We start from the raw sequence: 24431 nt of genomic DNA on the forward strand, positions 1-24431 counted from the left end.
TCAGATAAAGAATACAAATATGACATCTACACTTAATCTGTATTCAAAGGGATCAATAAACACTAAAAGACTAAGAATATGTTCATAACTTTTCCATTTTTTAATTATTATGAAAACAAAATATGCAAGACTTTCATTGCCTTAACCAACGCAGAAATCACCATCAGCAAATTCGCTAGGACCGATAGAAATTGTTTAAACCTCCTGTGACAAGGATGACTGAGGGTGGTGACGTCAGGCCAGGAACAGGAACTACAAGCAGGCAGTGCTAGGCTACAAAGTGCACTGCAGCGCCATGTTTATTCAAAAATCAAAAGGTTGCACACAAACAACTGCTTACAGAGTGAAAATAAACATTTAAACAAAAACAAAATCACGAACACTAAACAAAACAGACCCAAGGTCAGGCTGGGCAGTTGCCTTCACTGCTCCTTTTTACTTTCGTTTTATTCTCTCTCGCTCTCGTTCGCTCCTCTCGAACACCCACTCCGAGCGCAGAAAACAGCAGGCTTTTATACTGGTGACCATCTCCCGATTAGCAACAAATGAATCAATTAACTCGGGAGATGGTCACCTTCTGCGCTGGGTTTTGTTAGGATGGGGCTTGTTAGGATGGGCCACTGATATTTAATATGTAAAGAATGGAAAGCTTTTCAAGAGATCTTGATAGAAATTACCAACAAACTATAAAATACCTAACCAGAGTTGTTATATCCTTTAAAACATGTAATCGGGGTGTGGAACAAAAGTGACTTATAAAACACTCCCTGCATTTCAAATGTACAAATTATAGTGGCAGGTAAACAAGACTGCTGCCCTGCAAGTTAAGCTTTGCTTACATGATTGGCTAGAGGACATCTTTCTTTTTGTTGTGAATTTAAACCATTGTGTTTCCAGCAAAAACAGGGTATCTTGCTCTCTCTCTCTCTCTCTCTCTCTCTCTCTCTCTCTCTCTCTCTCTCACTTACTCACTACGGTATTTTAAAAAAATCACCATTCTGTTGTTCTGCTACAATTGCCAAAAACTACAAAAAGCGCTATCTTGGAAGCCTGGAATGGTGCTTGCAAGCTACTTGAAAACATTTTTGTCAGGACAAAATATCAGACAGTGAGACCCACCTGAAGAGGGCCCAAGATGTAATTAACCCTCTAGTGGAGTGTGTGGCTACCCGCCTCTAACAGATCTTGCAGAAACTGCTAAATAGTTGCTATAGGGCAATAATTGGGGTCATGATCTCTGGCCATGCATCAATTTTGAAAATACTTCCACATATGGCATGTAACGCCCCCGTGGAGGAGGCCCTAACATTCTACAGTGTACTGACATCTGTATTTGAGAGCCCTAAGATGGACAGATGGTCCCGTTCAGGGGCCAGACCCACAGTTGGAGTCTGCCCAGTCCTGGGTGATAGAGGGTGCCTTGCGTCTGACTGTGGAGATCCATGCACAGTTGAATCCCCCAGTGCTGGCCTTGCAAGAGCTAGCAGAGGTTTGAAAACCAGAATCTCCTTGGCCATCTAGAGGCCACCAGGAGAACTGTCACCTTGTTTCTCCTGATCTTCTTTAAGAAGGCATGGAGCAGCGGTATCAGTGGGAAAGCGTACAAAACGCTTTGGGACCATCGTAGGCTGCTCTCAGCTCCCACACATTTATGTTCAGGGATGTCTAACGATCCTTCCAGGGTCCGCAAACTCCTCTGCCTGCCCAGACTGCCCCCCAACCAGAGCTGGATGCGTCTGTCATCACCAATTGATGGTTGTGTATCACTCCCATCCTTACACCAGCCGACAGTGTCTGATGCGCTTGGGGTGCAGCCGAAAGCTACTGAGCCACACTTGGATTGGGTGCATGTGGAGTAATCCTAGTTGGGTGGCTGATGAACCTGCGGCCATCAGACTCAGTAGTTTAACACAACACCAATTGTACTGTGAACTCTTGTTGAACAGCGTCAGACAGTTAAAATGGCAGCTACTCTGTCATCTGACAGGTAGGCTCGCTTTGCAAGGGAATCCAGCCAGAGACCCGAGTAGACTGTACTTTGCACCGGTATTAACTGGATTGTCCCAATTGCTGTGTGGGCCACTGCTGCTTCCTGAGACTGGGACAAATCAATCAGTCATCCAGGTAGTTCTTCACCCTGACCCTTAGCAGCTGCAAGGGAGCTAGGATGACATCCATGCACTTTGAAAACGTGCGGGGGGCTAAGGAGAGGCCAAATGGCAGCCCCAAAAACTCAAAGACGCTCCCCTGAAAGGCAAAGTGGAGATACTTTCTTTGTGCTGGACGAATAGGGATGTGGAATATGCATCTTTTCAGTCCACTGTGATTTGCCTGGCCAGACAGCCTGGTGAGTACGGCGTCTCATTCTCTCCTGTACCAGAGTACAGGAGGGGAGCATTGAGGTTGCCTGCTGAGATGCCTTGTGTTCTTGGTAAGAATGCTGTAGAAATTCCACAACCGTGGATCCAAAGGAATGGTCAGGGGAGGTAGGGGCTGCTCCTGAAGAGAGGAGCTACCTTCCCATGAGCATTGCTGGGGTCCTGCTCAGCAATGCTGACATCCGGTTCCATAACATCCCGAGTGACCATTGGTGCAGGTGAGGTTATAGGCTGAGCTGGGGCCAGAGCAAGGGCTTGAGCCTGCTGCCTGGCCACGTGCTCCGAACACCGCAAGGATGTTGTGCAGGACGTGCAAGTGTGGACTTTAGCCATGCTTGATGTCTGCATAGCCCCAAGGGGGTTGTTTAAACACCGGAGGGTGTAGATCTGTATATTGAAGCACTCAGGCACAAAGGGTGCAAAAGAACTGAGGACACTGAGTGAGGAAGAATACATTACTGGTACACCGAAGAATCGGGGCACCGAGTGCAGGTGTTATTGACATGGTGTAGCGCTAACCATCGAGTCATGGAGCATCTAAGCACTGATATGTGCCTAGTCTTAACCGTGTGTAGTCAACACAACCCGGGGTAGCGCATAGCATACACCAGGATGGATACGTAGGCTGCAGTAGGCAATCAGGAGAGCAGTACAGGGGAGCGCAAGGTGCAGCGCGACGATAACCTGGTTCTGGACCACGAACAGTCACACAATGGTGCAGTGCGTAGCATATACCAGGGTGCAGCACAAAGAGCTGCGGCGTGTTTTTTTTTTTAACTGCAAGGGCAGTAATAGGAAAAAATAGAGGCTTACACACAGCAATTCAACTATGGGAGAAACACATTCACCACACCAGGCAGGTGACCAAGCACGCTTGTATCTGCAACCACACATACACGCACACAACAGATGTGACGGTAAATATAACAGACACCACGGCAATGCGGGAGAACAGAAATTTTAAGCGCACCGAGAGGACGGGCTGAGACCATTTTTTTTAAAACTACAATAGCAGAGGAAAACTCAAAACAGCAAGCGCTGTAAGGTTAGAAAACCAGACTGCAATCGCAAAGCGATGTAGGCGGTTGAAAAGAAAAAGAGTAAACACAGCGCAGTTGGGCAGTATTTATAGCTGAATTCATAGAAGCGGGGTTTATGATTCCAGGGAAGTGGCAAGCCAGATTCCAGCAATGAAATTGCACGGGAGCTCCATAAAACTCAAGAGAGAGAGAGAGCTATTTCACAGTCTCGATCACAGCAACAGGATAGGGGTGTCTAGCCTGGACTACTTGCAGTCAGATGAATGGCTCGTAGCCTACCGTCAACAGGCATAGGGCATAGAGGCACATCGTGCACCGATTAAGGGCACTATGTGGACGAGGTACTAGACACCTGCCTGCCGAGTACTGTTCGCACGGAGTACCGTAAGCACTATGTGCACCATGCATTTGTGCACTGACACCGTCACAATCAGCACTGATCACCGTGTGCACCGTGCGTACCGAGCACCGTGCACACCGACTACCGTAGCACTATGTGCACCGTGTACCATGCCGCACCGTGTGTTCTTGCACTAGCGCTGTAGCAGTGAGCACCAAGCACTGTGTGCACCATGCACCATGTGCACCATGCGTACCGAACACTGCGCTCACCAAGTACTGAGAGCACTATGTGCACCGTTTACTGTGCGGCACTGTGTCCGTGCAATGACGCTGTAGCAGTGAGCACCGTGTGCAGTGTGCACTGTGCGCACCGAGATAACGAAGTACCAAGGGTTATGCGTGCACTGAGGTAACGAAGCCGCACCGGGGGGCAGCTATGCAACGGTGCCTACCCTAACCGCGTGGTCACACACCTGGTCACCTGTAGCATGCACCAAGGAGACACGATGGGTGAAACCGCAGAGGGCGAGTTGAAGGCAAGGAGGCTGCTGAAAGACAGAAAGGAGAGACCTAAATAGAGTCTGTCATTCCAGGAGAGCAGCAAGCCGGCTTTCAGCACGAATGGAAGGGAAATACAACACAACTCAAAGCTCTTTCTATCAACACGCTCAACTAGACGTAGATGTTTTACCGTACCATCTTGAGAAGGAAAAAGAGAAATGGCTTCCTCAGGATGACGGTTTTAATCCCTCGTGGGCAGGACTGACTGCGTCATCCCAGGAAGGGGCCTATCGGCAGCTCTGGTATAGGGAGCTCAGTAATACCTACCCAATGGGCAAGCATATCCCATACATAATGTCGTTGGTGGTCGTCTTTGAATTGTAAGGGAACACAATTTTGTAATCACCTAAAAGTTAACGACGGAACTATGGAATCGTCTTGTTAAATTGTTAATCTAACCTGGCCCTGTGTATAAAGGTAAAGCAGGGGGAAAGCTGCCCAGTGGACCTGGGAAATGGAAAAGCTATTTGATTCGTGTGAGCTGCCACTCCAGGACATAGGAAAATCCTGGAACATCTATATTAAAACTGTGAAGATCCAGGGAAAACCAGGACAGGTAGCCTTCATGCAACACAAAGGTGCTATTTCTATTGTACACCAGCAGATGGCACTCATACAGCATGCATGCTGACGCAGCTTGTTTCCCCAGCTCTGTGTTTGTAAGTGTCACTTGCAGTTTGAATAATTGCGTGATTGCAGTATCAGAATAATAATTTTTTTAGGCCTGATTGATGTGTATTTCTCAAAATGTAGTTTGAGGGCAAAATCCAGACCTTTGCTTTAGCTACGTTTTAAATGTGCTATACTGGGGTATAAAACTGCCTTGTGAGATAACTAGACATATGCTTGTGTGATCCCCATCATGTTTATTTCTGTGCATGTGTTGTGTCTGGTTCATCCTCCCCACAATTGTTCTTTCATGCTGCATATTGGTTATCTACACAAAGATAACCAAAGCGTGTCTAGCAATGACACAGGGCAAAAATGGCAAACAGGTGAGATGAGAGTCGCTAGCTGCTAGTGACTCTCCTCTGAAGAGGAGTCAGGAACCAACTTAGTCATAACATGGCTCTCTCCTGATTCCAGCAACCAGGAAGGGGTTGATCTCTTCAGAATGTTGTAGAAAAAAAGAATAAATAAATATTCAAATTCAGCATTAGTGTCATTTGAGACAGCCATATGATAAAGCTTTAAATAAATATGAGTGCAGATTTATTTTTATAATCCATTTATTTTTTTGACATAAAACACAAGAACCTTTCTGCCAAGCAAGGAAGTGACACAAACCACCTTTCCAGCTGCGGGGTGAAGCAGTGCTCATTGCTTGTGTTCACTAGGTAGGCTGGTCATATCGAAACACTGATACCTTAAACCTATAGATTATTTAACTGAGACAGATTGGCTGACAATCGCAAGGCATTCCACCTTGAAGAGCAGCCAATGTTTCCTCTTGCACATCAATATTAAGAAAATGTTACTTAAAGTGTGCATTGTTATGCAAACCCCTTAAACTGTCAATTAGTTAACTGACTAATGGAGATAATCTACCTCAGAAGCTTGTGGCAATAAATATAATGCTTTGTTCCAGAGGGAAACATATGCCTGGGATATATCATTGGAAATAAAAGCACCCCCAAAGAGAGAGCCTGTGCTGCTGAATAAAAGGGCTTATTATACCTGTGAGGGGGTCAAAGTTTCTATATCTGTAGCTTATAGTATTATGCTAGATTACAGAATCACTAATCATTATGTTAGTCAGTCTGCTCCTGAGAAGTAGTTGGCAGGGGGCAGGGCATTAGAGGCTTTTCAAAACAAGGCTCCCATTGGCTTCCTTTTCGAAGGTCTTATGACAGGTCAGCTGTTGGTGACATCACTACTGTTAGATCATATGTCAGAACCTTAGGTGTGTGACTTTTGTCTTGTTTTGCTGAGCCTCTTAGTGCTAATCTGGCTGCTGCTGCAGAGGCTGGGAGATCTGTGAGGATGAATCAGAGCTCAGTGGGTGTCCCAGAGCCTTTCCTCTCAGAGACAGGACCCCAGGCACTCAGAGACCACCTGACCTCCCACGGGCTCTGTTCTTCCTACTCAAAAACAGGAGCAGCTATCAGCTGGAATGGACGGCTTTGAGCTCAGTGCACTGCCTGACTAGAAAGAGACAATGAGATGCCACGTCCATTTGAACCCATCATTTCTTAAGCAATTCATATTTTCCACAGACGTAAGGTCCTGCAGGAATGAATTGGAGGACTGTTAAAGCACTCAATAGGAGATGTTGAAGTGACTATGAATGTCTATGAATGAATCAGGGCATTTCAGGCCAAGGTGCTTTTTTACTTAAAATATTCTCAGGCGCCCTTGAGATGAGTCACCTCTTCACAGTGTTGTGTTGTATGTTAATATAAGGATCCCACTTAGGAACTGGGATAGATTAGGGGTCCTTCAGACATATAGACTGAGGGCAAAACAGTATATTTAAGGCCCTTTGTTTTTTTGCATGTATCTACTGTATGTAAAGTGATGTATTTTCACACTGTAAATATGAAATCCCTAAATTAAAGCCAATGTTTTAGAGAGAGAAGAATTCTTATATAATACATTTTAGTATAGTCTCTCATGGGCTTTAATGGATCCTACAGTCTCTAATGTGGTTATATAAGTACACTAGCACCTGGTGTTGAGGCCTCTTTTACAGTTATCCATGTATTATTTACTTTTAACTTTAGTGAGCATGTTTGGACATTCCTGTAAGTAAATTAACTTACTTACAGGAACGTGTAGAGGCCTTATGCACTTTTACCATGCTTTGACTATGATAACACGATGTATTAACCATAATTTACCCTGGTTTACCATGTTTATTAATACAGTTCACCATACCTCACTGTTCTTTACATTGCTTTCATTATGGTAACCTTTTATAAGAGAGACCTTTGACACTGGCTGACAGCTGTCTATTGAGCCATTTATAGCAGCTAGCAGGTATCTAACCAATACTTTAGGCAAAAAACAAACCGGTACCAGAGGACACAGTTGAAACATAAGTGGAGATAGACCTAGGATAGAGAGGAGAGACTTCTTTACACAGAGTAGTGAGGGTATGGAATACGTTAAGTGGCTACGTTGTTGATGCTGAATCACTGGGATCCTTTACAATCCAATTTGACAAAGTTTTTCAGCTGCTAGGAACCAGATGAGCACAGATGGGCCAAATGGCCTTAAAGTAGTTGTAACTAACAAAACCATTTCATTATCTGCGCCATTCACATCCACCCATTATATAGATCACAATGTGCAATTATAAAAGCAAGACGAGTTGATATGCATCTTCATTTTAAAACTTCACATCTAAGTTAGGTTAAAGAAATCTCGCTTTTCTAGCCTTGCTTTTTGAAAGTCTTGCACTTCCTGTGTCTTTTCACCTGTAAAGTGAAATTGTCCCCATCTTTCCTGGAAATAACCAGCCAGCTGCTTCCACTGTTGACTGAAATGCTTTTCATTCAGTAATATGCTTTGACCCAGAAAACACTACAGGGTGAAATGAACAAGACAGTAACAGACTGTTTGGAAGGCAAGGCAAGCGAATAGGGCACATTCTTTCACCTAGTCTAGTACCAAATGTCTCTTTCAATCTTGCTTACCATAACACGTGTTTCTTTATTTTGTTAGCTAAAATTACTTTAAGATCTTGCCTGCCGATCTGAAGGGAACTGTCCTCCATTGAGGTATGGCATTTGACATACATTCAAACGTCAAAGGCCATGTGATGGAGGACAATTGACCCCTTGGAAGGGCGATACAAAGGAGGTGGGAGAGAAAGACCATTTTCAAATTGATGGGCTCAGTGTTTATGACATTGGTTAGTTGCTAAGATTTTGTGAAGTGATCTGAGACTTATTCATATAAATACAGCAAGCCTCCAGTGTGGGAAAATGTAGCTTTACCTGACAGCATTCTATTCTATCACTCAAGCATATTATTATTATTATTATTATTATTATGATTTTATTAGCAGACGCCATTATCCAGGGCGAATTCCAATTGTTACAAAATATCACATTACCGATAAGACCAGTTATAAAGTACAGTAAAATCGGTAGAAATAAGATCTAATTCAAATAAAAGCAAACTAAAGAATACAATAAATAATTACATTAAAGATATATATATATATTATATCTTCCTGTATGGGACAGCAAATATCCACAGAATGTATTTTTATTCTAAACCACAATGACAAAAGCAGACAGGCCATGTCAGGTTTTTTTTTTTTATTATTCACATTATACAGAGTAACATTTACTTTTATTAATGAACTTTAAAAAGTTACAGACTAATTGGAAAAGACATACTGAGTCAGTGTACAGACTTGTACTAATTGTTCAAATTGTTTCACATTTACACAGCATTATTCAACAGTCAATTCCCATAAAAGCTATTTTCCTGTAGATTAGGCAAGTGGGGGATCTGCTCAAAGGGAGCTTTATGAATAACTTAACAAGCATCAAATCCCTGTTATAAATTGTGCTAGCAGCCATTTGAAATTGCTTTCTCAGTAACCAGTCACTGGATTCAAAGTTGTTTGGTCTAATAAACAGGAATCCAGCCTGTTCAAGAATACACTACATAAATACTATAGCATGCACTGCATTTAATACCAAACAATCATATTAATTCAGACAGCAGTGTCACATCACAATTAGGATCAATCTATTACAGACATTTCTGGAACGCAACAAAAAAAAAGGGGAAATGAATTAAAGCTGCAATTAAAAAATGTAATTATCTAAACAGTGTCATTTATTAAAAGGGTTTTTGAAAGTATTCTTTTTAATAAGGTAATCCAGGCTTGTAAAATAAACTAGATACTGATTATTTGTAAGTTGAAATGTTTACAGAATAATCAACAGAGAATGATTATTGCTGGCGGCAGCAGGGAAATGATTGATATGAGAGGAATTAGCTTCAAATTTAAATTGGTTCTGTCCATTTCCTTGGCTTGTAGTCTGGTATTTCCAGTCATTCTCAGTAGTTCTGAGCTCTGCTGCTGCAATACTGAGTTATCAGCATTTTTCTCTAGATCTGTCTTTACCTGGAGTATCCTAACTTACTCGTTCCGCAATATATTTGTAGAGTAGGTGGAGCCACAAAGTGCAAAGGTCCCTTTGCCACATGACTTGAATAGAATGAGAAAGTGTGTTCAGTATTCTATTAAGCCTAGAGCAAGCTCAGAGTCAGGTAAAAACAGATATAGAGAAAAAGATGTAAACTCAAAATTGGAGAAACAGAACCACTTAGAATGATTGCATGCATTTAAATGGTTGCAAGAATCGTTTAAAACAGAGTTAACATTCTTGTTATGGGAGCATTCTGAACCAAACAAAAGAGCAATATAGAATGTAACCTGTAACATTCCCCTGATAGCTAATGCTGTCCTGACCTTCTTTAGTATTTCCGCTGATACAATGAAATCTGGGATTAGGTGTGTTCTTACATTGCTTTTTAAATCACGAGGCCACTCTGCAGGCTGTAGCACTGGTAGGCTTAAGTCCCCTGTGCAAGTGTAATGACTTTCAGAACTACTTGTTAGAAAAGCCACCGATTATAGTATCACAGCTGTCATTCTTAAACTCAGTGCATGCAGCCAGGGTTTACCAGCATGAATGAAAGCTTGTTTAGAGCAGCTTGCGGTCATATGATTCAAGCACATCAAGATAATGCTATTACAGGCCGTGTTATAGGAAATAGCTATATTTTAACAAGTCCAAAAAACCGAGTTTCTTTATCCCACTTCTGGGGTTAACGCTTGCTGAGCTGCAGCACTGTAAAATACAACACACAAAATGTACACACACAACATTCAAATCCAAAACAAGTAGAGATATGTATAAAAACTGTACACCTTTAACATGCATTTTTCATGTAAGAAAATGTGAGATCAACAAAGTGATGGCAATACATATGAGAAGATTAACTTTAATCATTCTATAGGGGGTAAAAACTTTACAGGGAGTGCATTTAAAAACCCAGTGCATTAGGTAAATAAGCAACAACGTGTTACAAAAGTGGCCTTTGATCACATGTATGTGCAGGAATTTTTGCACTACCACACAGTCAAATCTCATTTAGTAGTCAGTGAACACATTTTTTAATTGTCTATTTTGTAAGTGTAAAAACACACCAGGCTGTGCGGTAATTTGAAAAAGACCGCACTTCCTGTGTGATTGAAGGCACTTGGCTTCGTCTCGTGGTTCGAAACACACCTAGGACATCTAGTAATTTTATATCTACTGAACAGCCTGTTGTGTGTTATCCATTACTTACATGCAATGCTCTGACACTCACACTCACATACAGCACACGACACTAAGCCGATCACCTTTATCATGCCAGGCTTTCATTTCTGGTTAATGTGCCCTGTTATTTATTTATTTTTTTGATTACACGAGTCTGTCATACAATGTACCAGCAGCTGTCTAGTTGTGTTGTCTTGCCAAGATGAGACTTAATTTCCTGATTCAATAAATAAAATATATTGATGATGAAGAAGCAAATTAATTAACACAACAAAAACCTGAAACTGTTTAAGCAGCAATTTATTTCTTCTATTAGAAAAAAAAGAGGTTCAATTTGTAGAAATATACAATGCAAACCTTTAACGGCACAGAATAACCAAATCCCAAATACTGATAATTTAAACAGTAGTTTCTATGACATGCAATTTTTTAATTTTATGCAAAAAAAAAAAAGAAAAAAACTAGAAGAAAAAAAAAACGGACGCTTGATTTAAAAATAAATAAAAGTAAAATGAATCCAGGTTAATATGCATACCGTAGTTCTAAAGTACAAAATAACAAAAAAATTTTGGTAATTACTTCTTGACAAAACTGCACAGAAAACAACAAATGTTATCAGTTATTGTTTGTTTTGTTATTTGGTACTTTTTTAATATCCAACACTATAGGGGCAGAAGACCAATAATTAAAATATAAATCACAGGGTAAGTGTATAAAGCCCTATTATTGAAGCCTACATTACTTCCATATATTCGATTGGAATGGCAGGTATGATACTGATAAGCAGATCAGCAGAGGTTTCTAGCCCTTACTGTTTTCTCCCCCCACAATCAATTTATATTCCACCATGTTTCTGTCATTATTAAAAATATAAATGACTGGCTGTGATGTGTTTTTATACAGCATAACCTAGTGGTTAGAGATGAACATGAAGATTCGTTTTTTTGAATCTCAGTTTCTTACTGCAAAACCTCATCTTTTTTTAGCCTCCGCCCCTCCCGTCTGTAAAACTGGTTTGTAAGACCCCTCTGAAAACAAAGCCTAAATAATCCTATTGCCGCTGGTTATGAAATTGCTGAGGATTTGTATCCCACCTTCTTGATAATTTGTAATGAAGAAAGGGCATCTTCAGGAGGCCAAGTAAGGTGAATAGGATTTAACGCTATAAATTAAAAGCAATAACCTCCCCCCTCCACCCAAAAAAAACCCCAAAAATGGTAGCATTTATGTCCTTTTTAAACATTTTTGCAGCAGTTACATGTCACTTCACATAATACTGACAAAACGTCTCTTCACTCCCATGTTTTCTGCTTCCACAGTTTTGTTTGATCAGTGCTCAGCTTTATTTGTCTTGAATGTTCATCAGATTGTTGCTCGATTTTGCACGTTTAGCTGTAAAACAAGAAGGGTATAGACAGATATCAAAGCGTGAGCACGTCCTGTATGAAATACACTGAGCATGCACATCCAGTGCTTATGAAGGACAGCGCAGTGACTGCAGTCAGACACTATGCCAGCAGGCATGACAATCCTGAGCTGAACAGCCCCTGCCACTCAGACCTGGACCTCCCAAGAGTAGTGTCCGCCAATTATGCCAAAAGTCGGATGTGTGCAAACGTCTACTGGAGGCTAGACTGAGGCCAGATGTGAAAGGCATGAGAACCTCCTGATCGGTCTCTATGATTCCTGGGTCTGCAGCCCAGAAAAGAGCTCCACAAGAAAGATGAACCGTATTACTCATTGGTTAGAAGCTAGAACTCACAGGGTACAGACCATGTTAATGTGTTCTGTATAACACGTCTTGTACACTATGGCTCTCCATAGAGCATAGAGAAAAGGAGTGGGACAGCCCTACAATCTCATAATCTAATATAAAGGGTTTTTAGCAGAGTGCCGTGTGTAGCATTATGCTCCCCCCCCCCCCCCCCCCCCCCCCGAAAACCAGATTACTTTGTTTCAAACTCATTGCTCACTCAACCTTAAGACATGGCTTGCAGGTCACATTGTTAAAAGTGTGGGGCCAGCCATTGTGCTGCTGAAAATGCCCTTCTCTGGATTAGAAGCAAACTGAGGTCCTAGCTTATTTGTGTGCATTAAAGTTGCACTTATCTGGGTATTGACTCCTTTCCCCTTGGTCCCTTTTACACCCAGTGCCCAAGCCACAGTCTCCTTAACAAGCAGAAATACAGAGCCTAAGGAAGTAAGCACAATGAATACACTACACTGTGTGTATTCATCTTCACATTATAGGGGAATGTTTCCAAAGCACTTACTCCCCTTTTAAAGTTAAACACTTTTATTTAACCCAGTTAAATAATGAAGTTTCTCTCAAGCACTTTCAGGTTGTGTTTCTCATTTTGCAACATTAACAAGGAATTTTCTCCTGTGTCAATAAAATAAAAATACCTCAAAAAGATTGATGGGAAATTGCAAGTGGCAAAAAAATCCCACACTGTTAAAAAATAAAATAAAAAAATAGCCTTGTACTTGTCATAATAAATAGGTAGTAAAATATATAGTTTTTAGATGACTCAAGTCAACGTGCAGTGTGTTGGACGCCAGCCAACACAGAGTTCGCCAAAGATGTGCCTGGCTAGGGATAAAATAAGTTTCCCCACTACTTGCGTCATAATGTTGAGAGAAAGCAGTACTAAGCTGCATCTCTAAAGTGATATGGGCAGTGACATCCCTCCATCCAGGAGAGCCACCAGCAGAAAGGTTATTAGAACTAAGATTTGTGTTGGACAACTGGAGGCTGCTAGAGCTTGGAGAATGCAGGCAGATGTTGGACAGCTCCTTATTTTCCCATCCTAGATTGCTACAACTGCCCTTTGGCCTGACATTGTCCTGGGGTCAGTCTCAGCATGCCTTGTTCTCCTGGTGGAGCTAACAGTGCCATGGGAGGACTGAATGGATGATTCATACGAGAGTAAGAAAGTCTTGTACGCTGAGTTAGCAGCCGAGGTGGAACAGTGGTGGTGGAGAGTCCGGGTGATCCAGTAAAGGTGGGTTGTCTGGGATTCTTTGCGCACTACATGTATGAAGTTAACGTCTATGAAAAGGAATAGATGGCGAAGGAAAGTAAACTGGGCTGGATTCAGGCATCAACACCAGGCCAACAGGAAATCCACGTTACCTTGTGGAGCAAAAGTGCTAAATGCTATATAACAGCGAAGCTACGTCTTGGTTGGTCCCCGCCACTACTATCTCATTTTATGTTAGCGAAGCCAGGTCCAATACTAGCATTAGCAAGTAAATAACTCTCATGTAATAAAAATCACAAGTTCATTTTAAGCTTTTGTTTCTGTTTAGAAGGTATGTTCTTTAGTCTTCCAATTGCTGTGTGCACTTTAAATAGACCTTGTGATGGAACTGGATATACATCAACACCTTTTAAGTAAACTAAAAAAATAAATAAAAAAAAAACGTGGAGGAAAGATGCATGAGGAATTCTAACTGAAATTGAAAGTCTATGAACAATTTCAAACATTAACTACCACTAATCACATGTTTTACTCAAAACAATAAAAACACAGAAGAGAGACTTTACAGGGAGCATTCTCCGGCCGGGCATCTCCAGTCAAAATACCTCAACAATAACCTGTATGTTCGCTGGCAGGGTTTTGCATAGCCACATTAAGCTGGTTACTCACGGGGTATGAGCTTGCGTTTCTTTTGTTTGGAGTGAAGGAAGCTACTCAAGTAGAAGATGATGGGCAGAAAGAGCATGAAACTGGACACTGCAATGACGGGGACCGTCTCTTCCCGGGGGAACGAACAATTGAAATTCTTGCTCCACAGTCTGCGGGTCATATTCATCTGAAACGGTTCAAAACAAGAACTAATGAAACAACAAGGAGGCCTGTCTTTTTCAGAGAACATCACCAGTACAAATGAAACTGGAATGTTGTGCTTCCTGTAAAGACTGCTCACACGAATGTACACAAAAAAAAAAAACACAGGAGCATGTCTTCAATAATCTTACTGTGCCATTCCAGTCTATCTGTATTGTAAACACATTGCACTAGTCACACAGTGTTTAGTCTATTTCAACCCAATTATGTCCCATGTTCTACTGTAGCAATATATTGCTTAATATGGTCAACACTGTGGTTTTTCTGCAAGCTCCAAAAATGATGGCAGGGTTATTAATTAAAATCTGAATTATTCATGAAAACAATTACGTTGTTCTTGCTTGGTCAAAGAGCACTTGTACCAGAGAAGATTAACATATGAATACTTACTGCATCCTCAATATCTATGCAAAGCGTGAAGTTCTTTTCCATCTGGTTGTACAGCTCACTGAGCCTGCTGTAGTTTCCTTTGCATTGTTTACACAGTTCAGAGAGGTTTCCTAACTAGAAAATAATATGGGTTACATTGATTATGAACACAACAGCTACAGTCTCTGTCTTCGAAATAACAGATATCTAGGAACCAGCCTCACGAAATTATATATAAGTAAAAAAGAATATACAAGCATGCCAGTGTAAACTCAACATGAGGGCAATCAGGGACAAGAAAATGACCATGACCTATACCCACGGGATGCACATGTAAAAATGTAAGTTTGATAGATGGCTGCATATAAAAAGTACCCCCAGATTCTGATACTCTCAATTGTTTCAGCTAACCTATGTCCAGACCACGTTTCATCACAAGTGAATAAATAGTTCTCCAGGTGTGTGTGTGTGTGTGTGTGTGTGTGTGTGTGTGTGTGTGTGTGTGTGTGTGTGTGTGTGTGTGTAAAACAGAGAGGGAGTTGTAGTCAAAAGTTTACATAACCCAATGGAAATTTATAATTTCTAGAAATTTCTCGAAAACAAAGAATTTTAGGAAAAATCTTTTGCACAAAAGTTTTGCTTTTGTGGATGAGGGAAAAAAAAGTTACAAGAAATAGATGTCTACATTTAGTTATTTCAGCAATTTTTCTGCAAAACTCCAAAATGCTAAAGCAGAAGTATTCATACCCTTTGATGCTACGACAGTATTGTCTAGAAGGTGCTAGAAATTTCAATATGATAATGCAGAACCTAATTCTAGAAAATGTTAGACTTAGGTGAACATTCTTAGACAGTATAAAAGGGTTAGGCATAGGATGATTGCTGTCATGACCAATAAGTCAATATGGGAAAATGTAATAGTGAAGACCTTAGACAAAAAATTATTTCTTGTCATAAAGCTGGAGAATGATACAAGAACACTTACAAGCATTTGAGCATCCCAATTTCAAATATTGTTTCTATTATCAAGAAGTACAAGACTCATGGTATTGTCACAACACTTCCTCGGTCTGGACAAAAGAAGGTTCTTATACCAAGAACAAGTAGAAGAACTGATATTCACAGTGAATTGGCTGTAAATGAGATTGGGTTTTCCAATTCAATCACAGGGTCGAGTATTGCATGGTGAAGGGCTCAATGGTCGCAGGCCACGAGAAAAGCAGCTCTTAGGAAAAGTCATGAGGACAATTGCTTAAAGTTTCCAAAATGGCATTTGAATAATGATATGAGTTCAAAGGTTTTGCGGAGTGATGAAACAAAACACCAAAAGATATTGGCAAATCATCTGCAACCCTCCACTACAAAACCTGGGTTTAAAGCGCAACTGGACGATCCAACACAACAACAAAAATCATTTGCAGTAAAAGTTTTCCTAAAATTCTTTGTTTTTGAGAACATTCTAGAATTTATATATTTTAATTTGGGTATGTAAATTTTTGACTACAGCTATACATAAAAAGTGTTACATACAGACAAATGGGTAGACAAACAGACAACCTCAATAAACCCCTGAATTAACTCTGACAGGGAGTTCATTCGGTAAAAATAAATAAATAAATAAATAAATAAACCTGAGCATCAGTATTTAGTGCTATTTTTAATAATACAAAAGGCTTAACCGGGCTTTATTTCTGCACATAATCAGGGTGAAAGCATGCAGCGTTTAAAACACAAATCCTATATATTTTTATATACAAGGTGGCTATGTACAGTATAGGACAACAGTAGAAGGTTGCCATGGTGTTAAAAGACAAACAAAGTGAAAGAAACACCAAACAAAAGTGCCAAGCGCATTAGTGAAAAACTTTATATTTACACAGTATCTCGTATGCAACCATTTACCTGTTGAAACTTCTGAAAGCAATCTAGTGACTGATTGAGTGCATTCATAAAGTTGATTGTATCATTGGAAATGCTGTCCTCCTTGGTTAAACACCCTAAAACAAAAAACAAAAAACAAGTGAAAGAAAACAACACTGACAGCACTAGCCCAAACGTTTGGCAGCTGTCTTAGAAGTTTACCTTAAGAGTTTAGAAGTTATGGATGCAATGTCCTTTTAAACGTTAAAATGTTGTCATTTATAAAGGCAATCATTTGAAAGCTACACTTTCTTTGATGTTTTTTTTTTCTTCCAATAAGTACCTGGAGCAGGTTCAAATAAATGTAATCTTCAGGCTTTGTATCAAAATACAACCATGTGACAATAGCAAGCATTTGCATGGAACATGCAAACTTGACCAACAATAGTGCGAGAAGCACTACTTACTTGAACATTCAGATTTGCCCCAGAGCCCATTTAGAAACTCATAAACAGAGACAATGACCTGCAGCCTGTCTGACCTTAGCAGAGTGTCTCTGCAGCTCACATTCACCAGGCTTTCCTGTTGGAAACCAAAGGGTACAGAACAATTTTAGATTCCCGATTTTATATAACAATTTCACCTTTTGTTGCCTTATAGTCTGGAATTAAAATGCATTAATTTTTTTTTTTTTCCCCCCGTGTATCTACACATCCTACCCTACAACTTCCAAGTAAAATAAAATATTCTAGAAATTTGTAGAAAATTAATAAAAAATAAAAACTGAAACAGCTTGTTTGGATAAGTGCCCAGCGCCCTTGTAACAGCAATCCTAAATTAACTCAGGTGTAACCAATCGCCTTCAAAATCACACGCCAAGTTAAGTGGACTCCATCTGTGTTAAATTGTAGTGATTCACATGATTTCAGGATAAATTCAGCAGTTCCTGTAGGTTCCCTCTGCTGGGTAGTGCATTTCAAAGCAAAGACTCAACTATAGGCACCACGGAAGAACTCCAGGACAAAGTTGTTGAAAGGCACATATCAGGGGAGGGAAATAAAACAAATATCAAAGGCCATGAATATCCCTTGGAGCATGGTCAAGACGATTATTAAGAAGTGGAAGGTGTAAGGCACCACCAAGACCCTGCCTAGATCAGGCCATCCTTCCAAACTGGATGACCGAGCAAGAAGGGGACTGATCAGAGAGGCTACCAAGAGGCCAATGGCAACTTGCAAGAGCTACAGGCTTTTACGGCCATGACTGGTCAAAGTGTGTATGTGACAACAATATACCAATCACTCCACACATCTGGCCTGTACGGTACGGTGGCAAGAAGGAAGCCATTACTCAAGAAAAGCCACCCTGAATCCTGTTTGAAGTATGCAAAAAAACACTCAGGAGATTTTTTGGTGCAAACTCAACAAAGTGCATCACCCAAAGAACACCATCCCTACTGTGAACTTAGTTTTGTATTTTTAATATAAAAATGTTTTACCCTTAACAGTGTGAGTATGGTGTGCAGATAAGTGGTAAAAAATCCTCATTTAACTCTGAGGCACTGACACAACAAAATGTTCAATGGGGGTGTAGACTTTCTATAGGCACTTACACACACACACACACACACACACACACATATATATATATGTATGTGTGTGTGTGTGTGTGCGTATATATATATATATATATATATATATATATATATATATATATATATATAGAGATATATAGAGAGAGAGAGAGAGAGAGAGAGAGAGAGAGAGAGAGAGAGAGAGAGAGAGAGAGAGAGAGAGAGAGAGAGAGATTTGCCACAAATGATAACCTTGTTCGACTGCAGACGGTACATTCTGGGGAGGGTAATTTTTATCAGCCTCGTCACCTAGACAGCACGCAGTTAAAACATTGCTTAAAACATTAAAATAACATACCTGGGAAATATTGCGATATATTTCCTGGAGGTTGTTGAAGTTTTGGTAACAATTCTCACACACCCGGACAGGACGGGCGTGTCTGAGGGTGCAGTCTACCAGCGACACGCATTTAATGGTAAAACTATAAAGGAGCTCCTGGCACTGGTTACCGACCTCAAGCTCGTCTAGAAAACCCAGCGAGAACTGGCCGAGGGAGTAAGGAGACTCGGGCACCGACAGAAACTGATCATCTGCTTCTAGACTCCACAGCACGTCTTTTCTGACCCATTCCGCACCTTTTAAAGACAGGTTCATCTCTAATGTAGTGCCCTCGCTCACCTCCACGAACAGCAGTGAAATCGCAAACCCAAATATAAATAAAACACACATTTTTATCTCATAAAACTGAAATGTCACCACTTCACTCATACCCTATCCTTGTACTTCCTGTTTCTTTTTCAGCGCAGAAGTCATGTGATTATAAGATCACATGTCTCTTCTAAATTAAACAACACATGACAGCCTCCTGCAGACAGTGGTTGATGTTTGCGCACAGCCACCTCTGCACATAAACTGATGACTTGGAGAATATATATATATATATATAACTCGCTCTAAAAAGTAACTTTTTTTAGCAGGAATGTTTTGTTTAAATTGGCCAGTGCTCTTTTTCGTTTCTTCTGTGTAATGCATTGCTTGAAGGTTGACTCAGAGCAGGCCTCTTATAAAGAGTGTTCCAGGAGTGTTGGAAGCTTAGTGTTATGGGGAGGGATAAAAGGTATGGGGTGCCACGTGTAAAATAAAAATTAAATACATTTAAAAAAAAGCCTTAATATTTTAACATGTCTTTTTTTTCCAGATTTAACGTGGCTTGTATTTTTTCATCAGATTTATAAATGTTGTGAAAATAAATAAATAAATAAATATATATAATATATATATATATATATATATATATATATATATATATATATATTTATATATATATAATCTGTATAATATATAATGTGTACATTCAGACATTATTTATAAATCTAGTTACAAGATTTAAGATTTAACTAAATATTTAACTAAATATTAAATCTCTTAACCAGATATAACATTCCGCTAAATATTTAACCGGCCAGTTAAATCTGGAGTTTGTATGCAAATGAACTCCGCCCGCTTTGTGCTTTCACGCGATTTGATTGGCTCTTGTAATGCTGAAACGTCCATATTCCCCGATTAGCATTAACAAGAGCCAATCAAATCGCGTTAAAGCATAAAGCGGGAGGAGCTCATTTGGGGAAAAAATACAAGATTTAAGCTAAATCTGGGAAAAAAAGACATGTTAAAATATTAACGCTTTTAAATACATGGAAGCCCATTAAAATGTACAGTCTGTTTTAAACGGGGAACCCAAACAGATATATATACAATATATAAAATACAAAATACTGATAATTAGTCCACTTGGACTATATTTAAAGACGAAATAAAAATAAAATAAAATAAAGATCCATTCCCGTCCCCCAGAAACTTTTAAAACTTTCCCTTGACCTTGACCAGTGACGTCTCAGAGTGTACACCCGTAAGTGCTGGACATGGCAGCAGCTGTAGAGACAGACTACGACAGCAGCTGATCCAGATTTGGTGTCTCTATATATAGAAACAATGTACAATATGAAAGCGTTATGGTGCAACTATCATCAGATGGCCTGATGTAGCCCCGAACGAGAGCAAAACGGATGAAATGGAAAATCGCAGCGATCAAGACAATCTCGGTGCTCGTCTGAACAACGCTGACTGGTAATGTATTTGAGGACCTTTCTCAAACAGTTGAGAATGGGTTTCAATGTAAATGTGATTTCATTCATTCAGATTATCTTGAAAACAAACCCATTCCAGAACAAAATAGTGTATATAATTTGGCTACTCATAAGGACACTATGAAACATTTCCTGCTCTATGAATGGAATGACAAAGGTGTTCTGAAACTATAGATTTTAAGCTATTTTACCGGGTTTTTCACAACCCAAACTTCGAAACAGCAAAAAAAAAAAAAAAAAAAAAAAAAAACTATAGACACCAGGTCTCCACAAACCAGTCACGATGTGATATTGTGATACGATGTGACGAGATATTTTCCACAGCATCTTGACTATACACACCATTGGCGACAAAGAGGAGATGCGACCGTTTTGAAAACTGCCAGATCTATACAACTAGACAAATTGCTATTGCCAGAACTACGATCAAGTCTGGTAAATATTCCTCAACATCATGTGGAAATTATGAGTGCCTTCTCTGACGGTATTTCAACATATATGGTAATGAATCATACACACCAGAATTATCCAGTTCCTTCGAATTGGACTCCCATATACTGTCTTTCAAATCTCTATCTTTATAATTGCGGTGACCTTTGTCATAAAGCTCTGGGGATTTTTTTCTACGGCAAGCATTAATGTTTCCTCCGTCATTCTGGATGCAGCTTCACCCTGTTAGACCATGTGCATTGAAGCTGTTTTCTGATTGATCAAGGCCCAAGTTGACACGCGTCAAGCCGCAAAAAATAGTATCCATTCCTATTTATTTCACGCCGCTCCAGTGGCGCCCCTGTTCCGCTCCTGCATCGCATGTCGTGTCCCCTGTGTGTGAAAGACACTTCTCAAAAGTATTGGTTCTATTCATTTTGACGGATCGCTGCACAGTTCGGCTTGCCGCATCGGGTCTGGTGGGTAGCAGCCTAGTTTAGGCACGAAACCCATATCCACAAGCAGATGAGAACTTGAAGTAAATATGGAAGCTACTGCAAATGAAGTTCGGTACATTATATAAGGGTATGATTTTGTCACGAAAAAAAAAGTGAATTTGAAAAAAGTCAGTGAAATCTTCGAAATAGATGTAAAAACCCTATATATAAAATATTGTGTGCCACGCACTGAAAGTACAAATCTGCGAGTATCAAAATTGTTTGGTTGCGCATGCACGCAAGTGAGTCAGCCGAACAAATGCATCAGAGAACATAAACTTCCAGAGGCTTTCTTTACAAAATGCTGTTTCAGAATCGTGGAAAACTCTATTAAAGCCTGGATCATACAGTGCTTCTGTTTTAGATGGTTACGTTAGGCGCAGACAGCTAAAATTGTGCAGCTTCACCATGCTGTACGGGACGCATCGTACTGCATCCCTTTTGACTGCGCAAAGTGGTCGCAGCTGTACATAGTACTTTAAATACAAACTGCATTCGCAAAATTGGATACGTTTACATTTAAGTGGGCGTGATGAGTTTGGACCGCTATACAGAGGACGCATCTGCCCCCTCAACCAGCAGAGAACTCGAAAGGGAGAATTTCAAACTATTCAGAGAGACGCGGTTATATGACAGTGAGACGTATTTGAGGTATTTTAGAATGACAGGTGAAAGGTTTGATGATCTGTTAAGACTGTACACCTTTCCAAAAAAGATGCACGTCTCAAGATTGTAGATCACGTAATTCTGACTTGTCGCACTGGGTTGAAGACCCTCCACTCCGATCAGAAATGATGTCAGTCTGAAGTAGGCCTATGCGCTGTAGGTTTTGTACTCTAAAGTAATATTTAACTGGTCAGCAGTCAAAAGCAATAGTCTTTATCTTATTGGTTTTGGTGTATATTTAAAATATCTTGTGTATGTTGATGTAGGTAAAAATACATTGTTTGGTAAACTTTAAGTGAATTTGGTTGTTTGCCACACCTCGCCCCTGAAGAACTGTACTAGAAATTACTGTGACCAAAATCAGGCTTGCCTGTGTAAGTTGTCCAGAGCTGCGTGGGCCTTCTGTGCTGTAGCTCTGAGCTCTGAGCTGGCTCCATGGCCAGCAGAGTGAAAGGAAGCGGACGGCTGATGGCACACGTTTCGGAGGACGCGTGTGTCCGTCTTCGTCTCTCCTGAGTCAGCGCGGGTGGCAGCGGTGAACCGGGTTGAAATAATAAAAAAAAAAAACATCCACTACCCCTAGATTCTAATACTATCAATATTCTTTGCTAAATAATGTGAAGTGGGACATACAGGGACAGATCCACTATATGCACCCCTGCAGTGTAGACCTGTGCTAACAGTAACAATAGTGAGGCGAGGACACCCTATGCTAAAATATTATTCAACTGGCATGAAAACTAGGTTATTTATATGTTCCTGTCATTCACAGCCATTAGTTGATTTATTAATTAACTAACAATTGACAATTTCTTTACTGTTATTTGATTTGGTAATATTGCTAATTAATGTGTTATTGATTTCATTTTTTTCTTTCTAAAACTCATTAGGTATTTCCTTTAGTTTATTAATGTTGACCTGGATTTTTATACTTACTTGACATGTACGCCTAAGTATCAGATTGCAAGAATCAGGTTTGACTATAGGCTGGTTTCACATACTGATGAACTTTAGCCTTTTACTGCTGTATCTAAGGCAACATTAAGCAGTCCAGGATCATTGCTAATCTGGGTCTGTGAAACCAGGTGTATCTGTTAGTCAGAGACATAGACTTTATACCACCAGAGCATAGGGATGTGGTAAAGAAAATATGTTTCCTTTCTCTGTAGCAGAAGATGTCTTTAGTTTTTTTTCTCTAGGCCCCTATTAATTGTGGAGCTCTGTTAAACACCAGATTCATACAGGTTTCTGATTATTCCGTACCATTTACCAATCACAAACTCAAATTAAGGACACCCGATAAACGCATTTCTACATGCTCGCGGATAGAATTCATTCAGATTTATTTTATTTAAACAAACAAGTTTTGACCTTTCACAGTAAGGGTTCCAAATGTGAAGCATCCATTAACATATATATATATATATATATATATATATATATATATATATATATATATATATATATATATATAATAAGAGATAAATAATTACATGGGAGGAGGACATCATTGCCACGTGTTTTCATTGTGTTTATATAAATAATACCCATTGTTGCCTTGGAGGCAAGTGCTTGTTCAATCAACCTTGCGAATATGTCAAGTAATGTGTGTTTATTGATTGTATTTTCTTTATTATTCTGTAAATGGTAAACTTTTAAACTTTTCATGCAGACACCAGGCTAATGAACTCTGTTATTCAGAAACACATTTAGGGTGGTTTACAGTAAAAGGAAATCCTATTCTGTGCTTTCTAAAACGAGTTCCTGATTTTTTTAATTGAATAACAAAATCGATTCTTTACTTTGCATACAATGTTTTGCTTTTAATTAAAAAAAAAAAAAAAATTAAAATGAGGATTAAACCAGTGTTCTGCTGGTCCTTTGTATCCAAAAAAACAGGCTACCAATTTTGTGTTGGGAAAGGGTGATGCATACAATTAGAGACCATGCTTAGGCCGACTGTATATGCTTTTTCATTTGTTAATGTTAGACTTAGCAAATGAAACTTCTCGCATGTTAATAACAAACAAATACAAATATAATATTGCAATACGGGAAGCCATAATAGTAGTACAGTATGTTTTGAAATGTCACATTTTTAAATTTTTGTCAGTATGCTAATATATAAGTAAATATGGAGTAGAGAGGAGGGCCATCCTAGAAAATTATTGACCTGAGGGAAGCTGAGGGCATATTACTCTGGAAGTAACAAGTCTTCCAAAGGGGCTTTTAATTTTCCACTATGAGCTGAGTCTGCAGTGCACATTTAATATATGAATCAGTCAAAATAATAAGAGAAGCAGGGTTCACTAGTAAATATGACTTTATATACTGTAAAGCCATTAATATTTGCAAGCCTTTTATTATGCGTTTTTCACGTATGAAAACAAAAGTAAAAAAATGTTGGCACGAATATCTTAG

General features: G+C 39.8%; 1 protein-coding gene across 1 annotated transcript; it reads right to left on the bottom strand.

Annotated features, from left to right (window-relative positions):
* Positions 1-11123: 11123 nt before the first annotated feature.
* ostm1 (osteoclastogenesis associated transmembrane protein 1) lies at positions 11124-19071 on the bottom strand. The gene is made up of 6 exons (XM_041251284.1): positions 18629-19071; positions 17165-17279; positions 16740-16834; positions 14859-14972; positions 14268-14433; positions 11124-12006 (listed from the first exon to the last, which is right to left on the bottom strand). The coding sequence occupies exons 1-6, from the start codon at positions 19037-19039 to the stop codon at positions 11957-11959; spliced, it is 951 nt and encodes a 316-aa protein (XP_041107218.1). The 5' UTR covers positions 19040-19071; the 3' UTR covers positions 11124-11956.
* Positions 19072-24431: the final 5360 nt, after the last annotated feature.

The sequence above is a fragment of the Polyodon spathula genome, chromosome 5 (genome assembly GCF_017654505.1).
Source record: "Polyodon spathula isolate WHYD16114869_AA chromosome 5, ASM1765450v1, whole genome shotgun sequence".
Taxonomy (NCBI): domain Eukaryota; kingdom Metazoa; phylum Chordata; class Actinopteri; order Acipenseriformes; family Polyodontidae; genus Polyodon; species Polyodon spathula.

Coding starts and splice junctions, on each gene's coding strand:
- ostm1 (XM_041251284.1), bottom strand. CDS start 19,039: ATGAGTGAAGTGGTGACATTTCAGTTTTATGAGATAAAAATGTGTGTT. Junction 17,280..18,628: donor TATATCGCAATATTTCCCAG/GTATGTTATTTT, acceptor GGTTTCCAACAG/GAAAGCCTGGTGAATGTGAG. Junction 12,007..14,267: donor GAAACGCAAGCTCATACCCC/GTGAGTAACCAG, acceptor CTTGTTTTACAG/CTAAACGTGCAAAATCGAGC.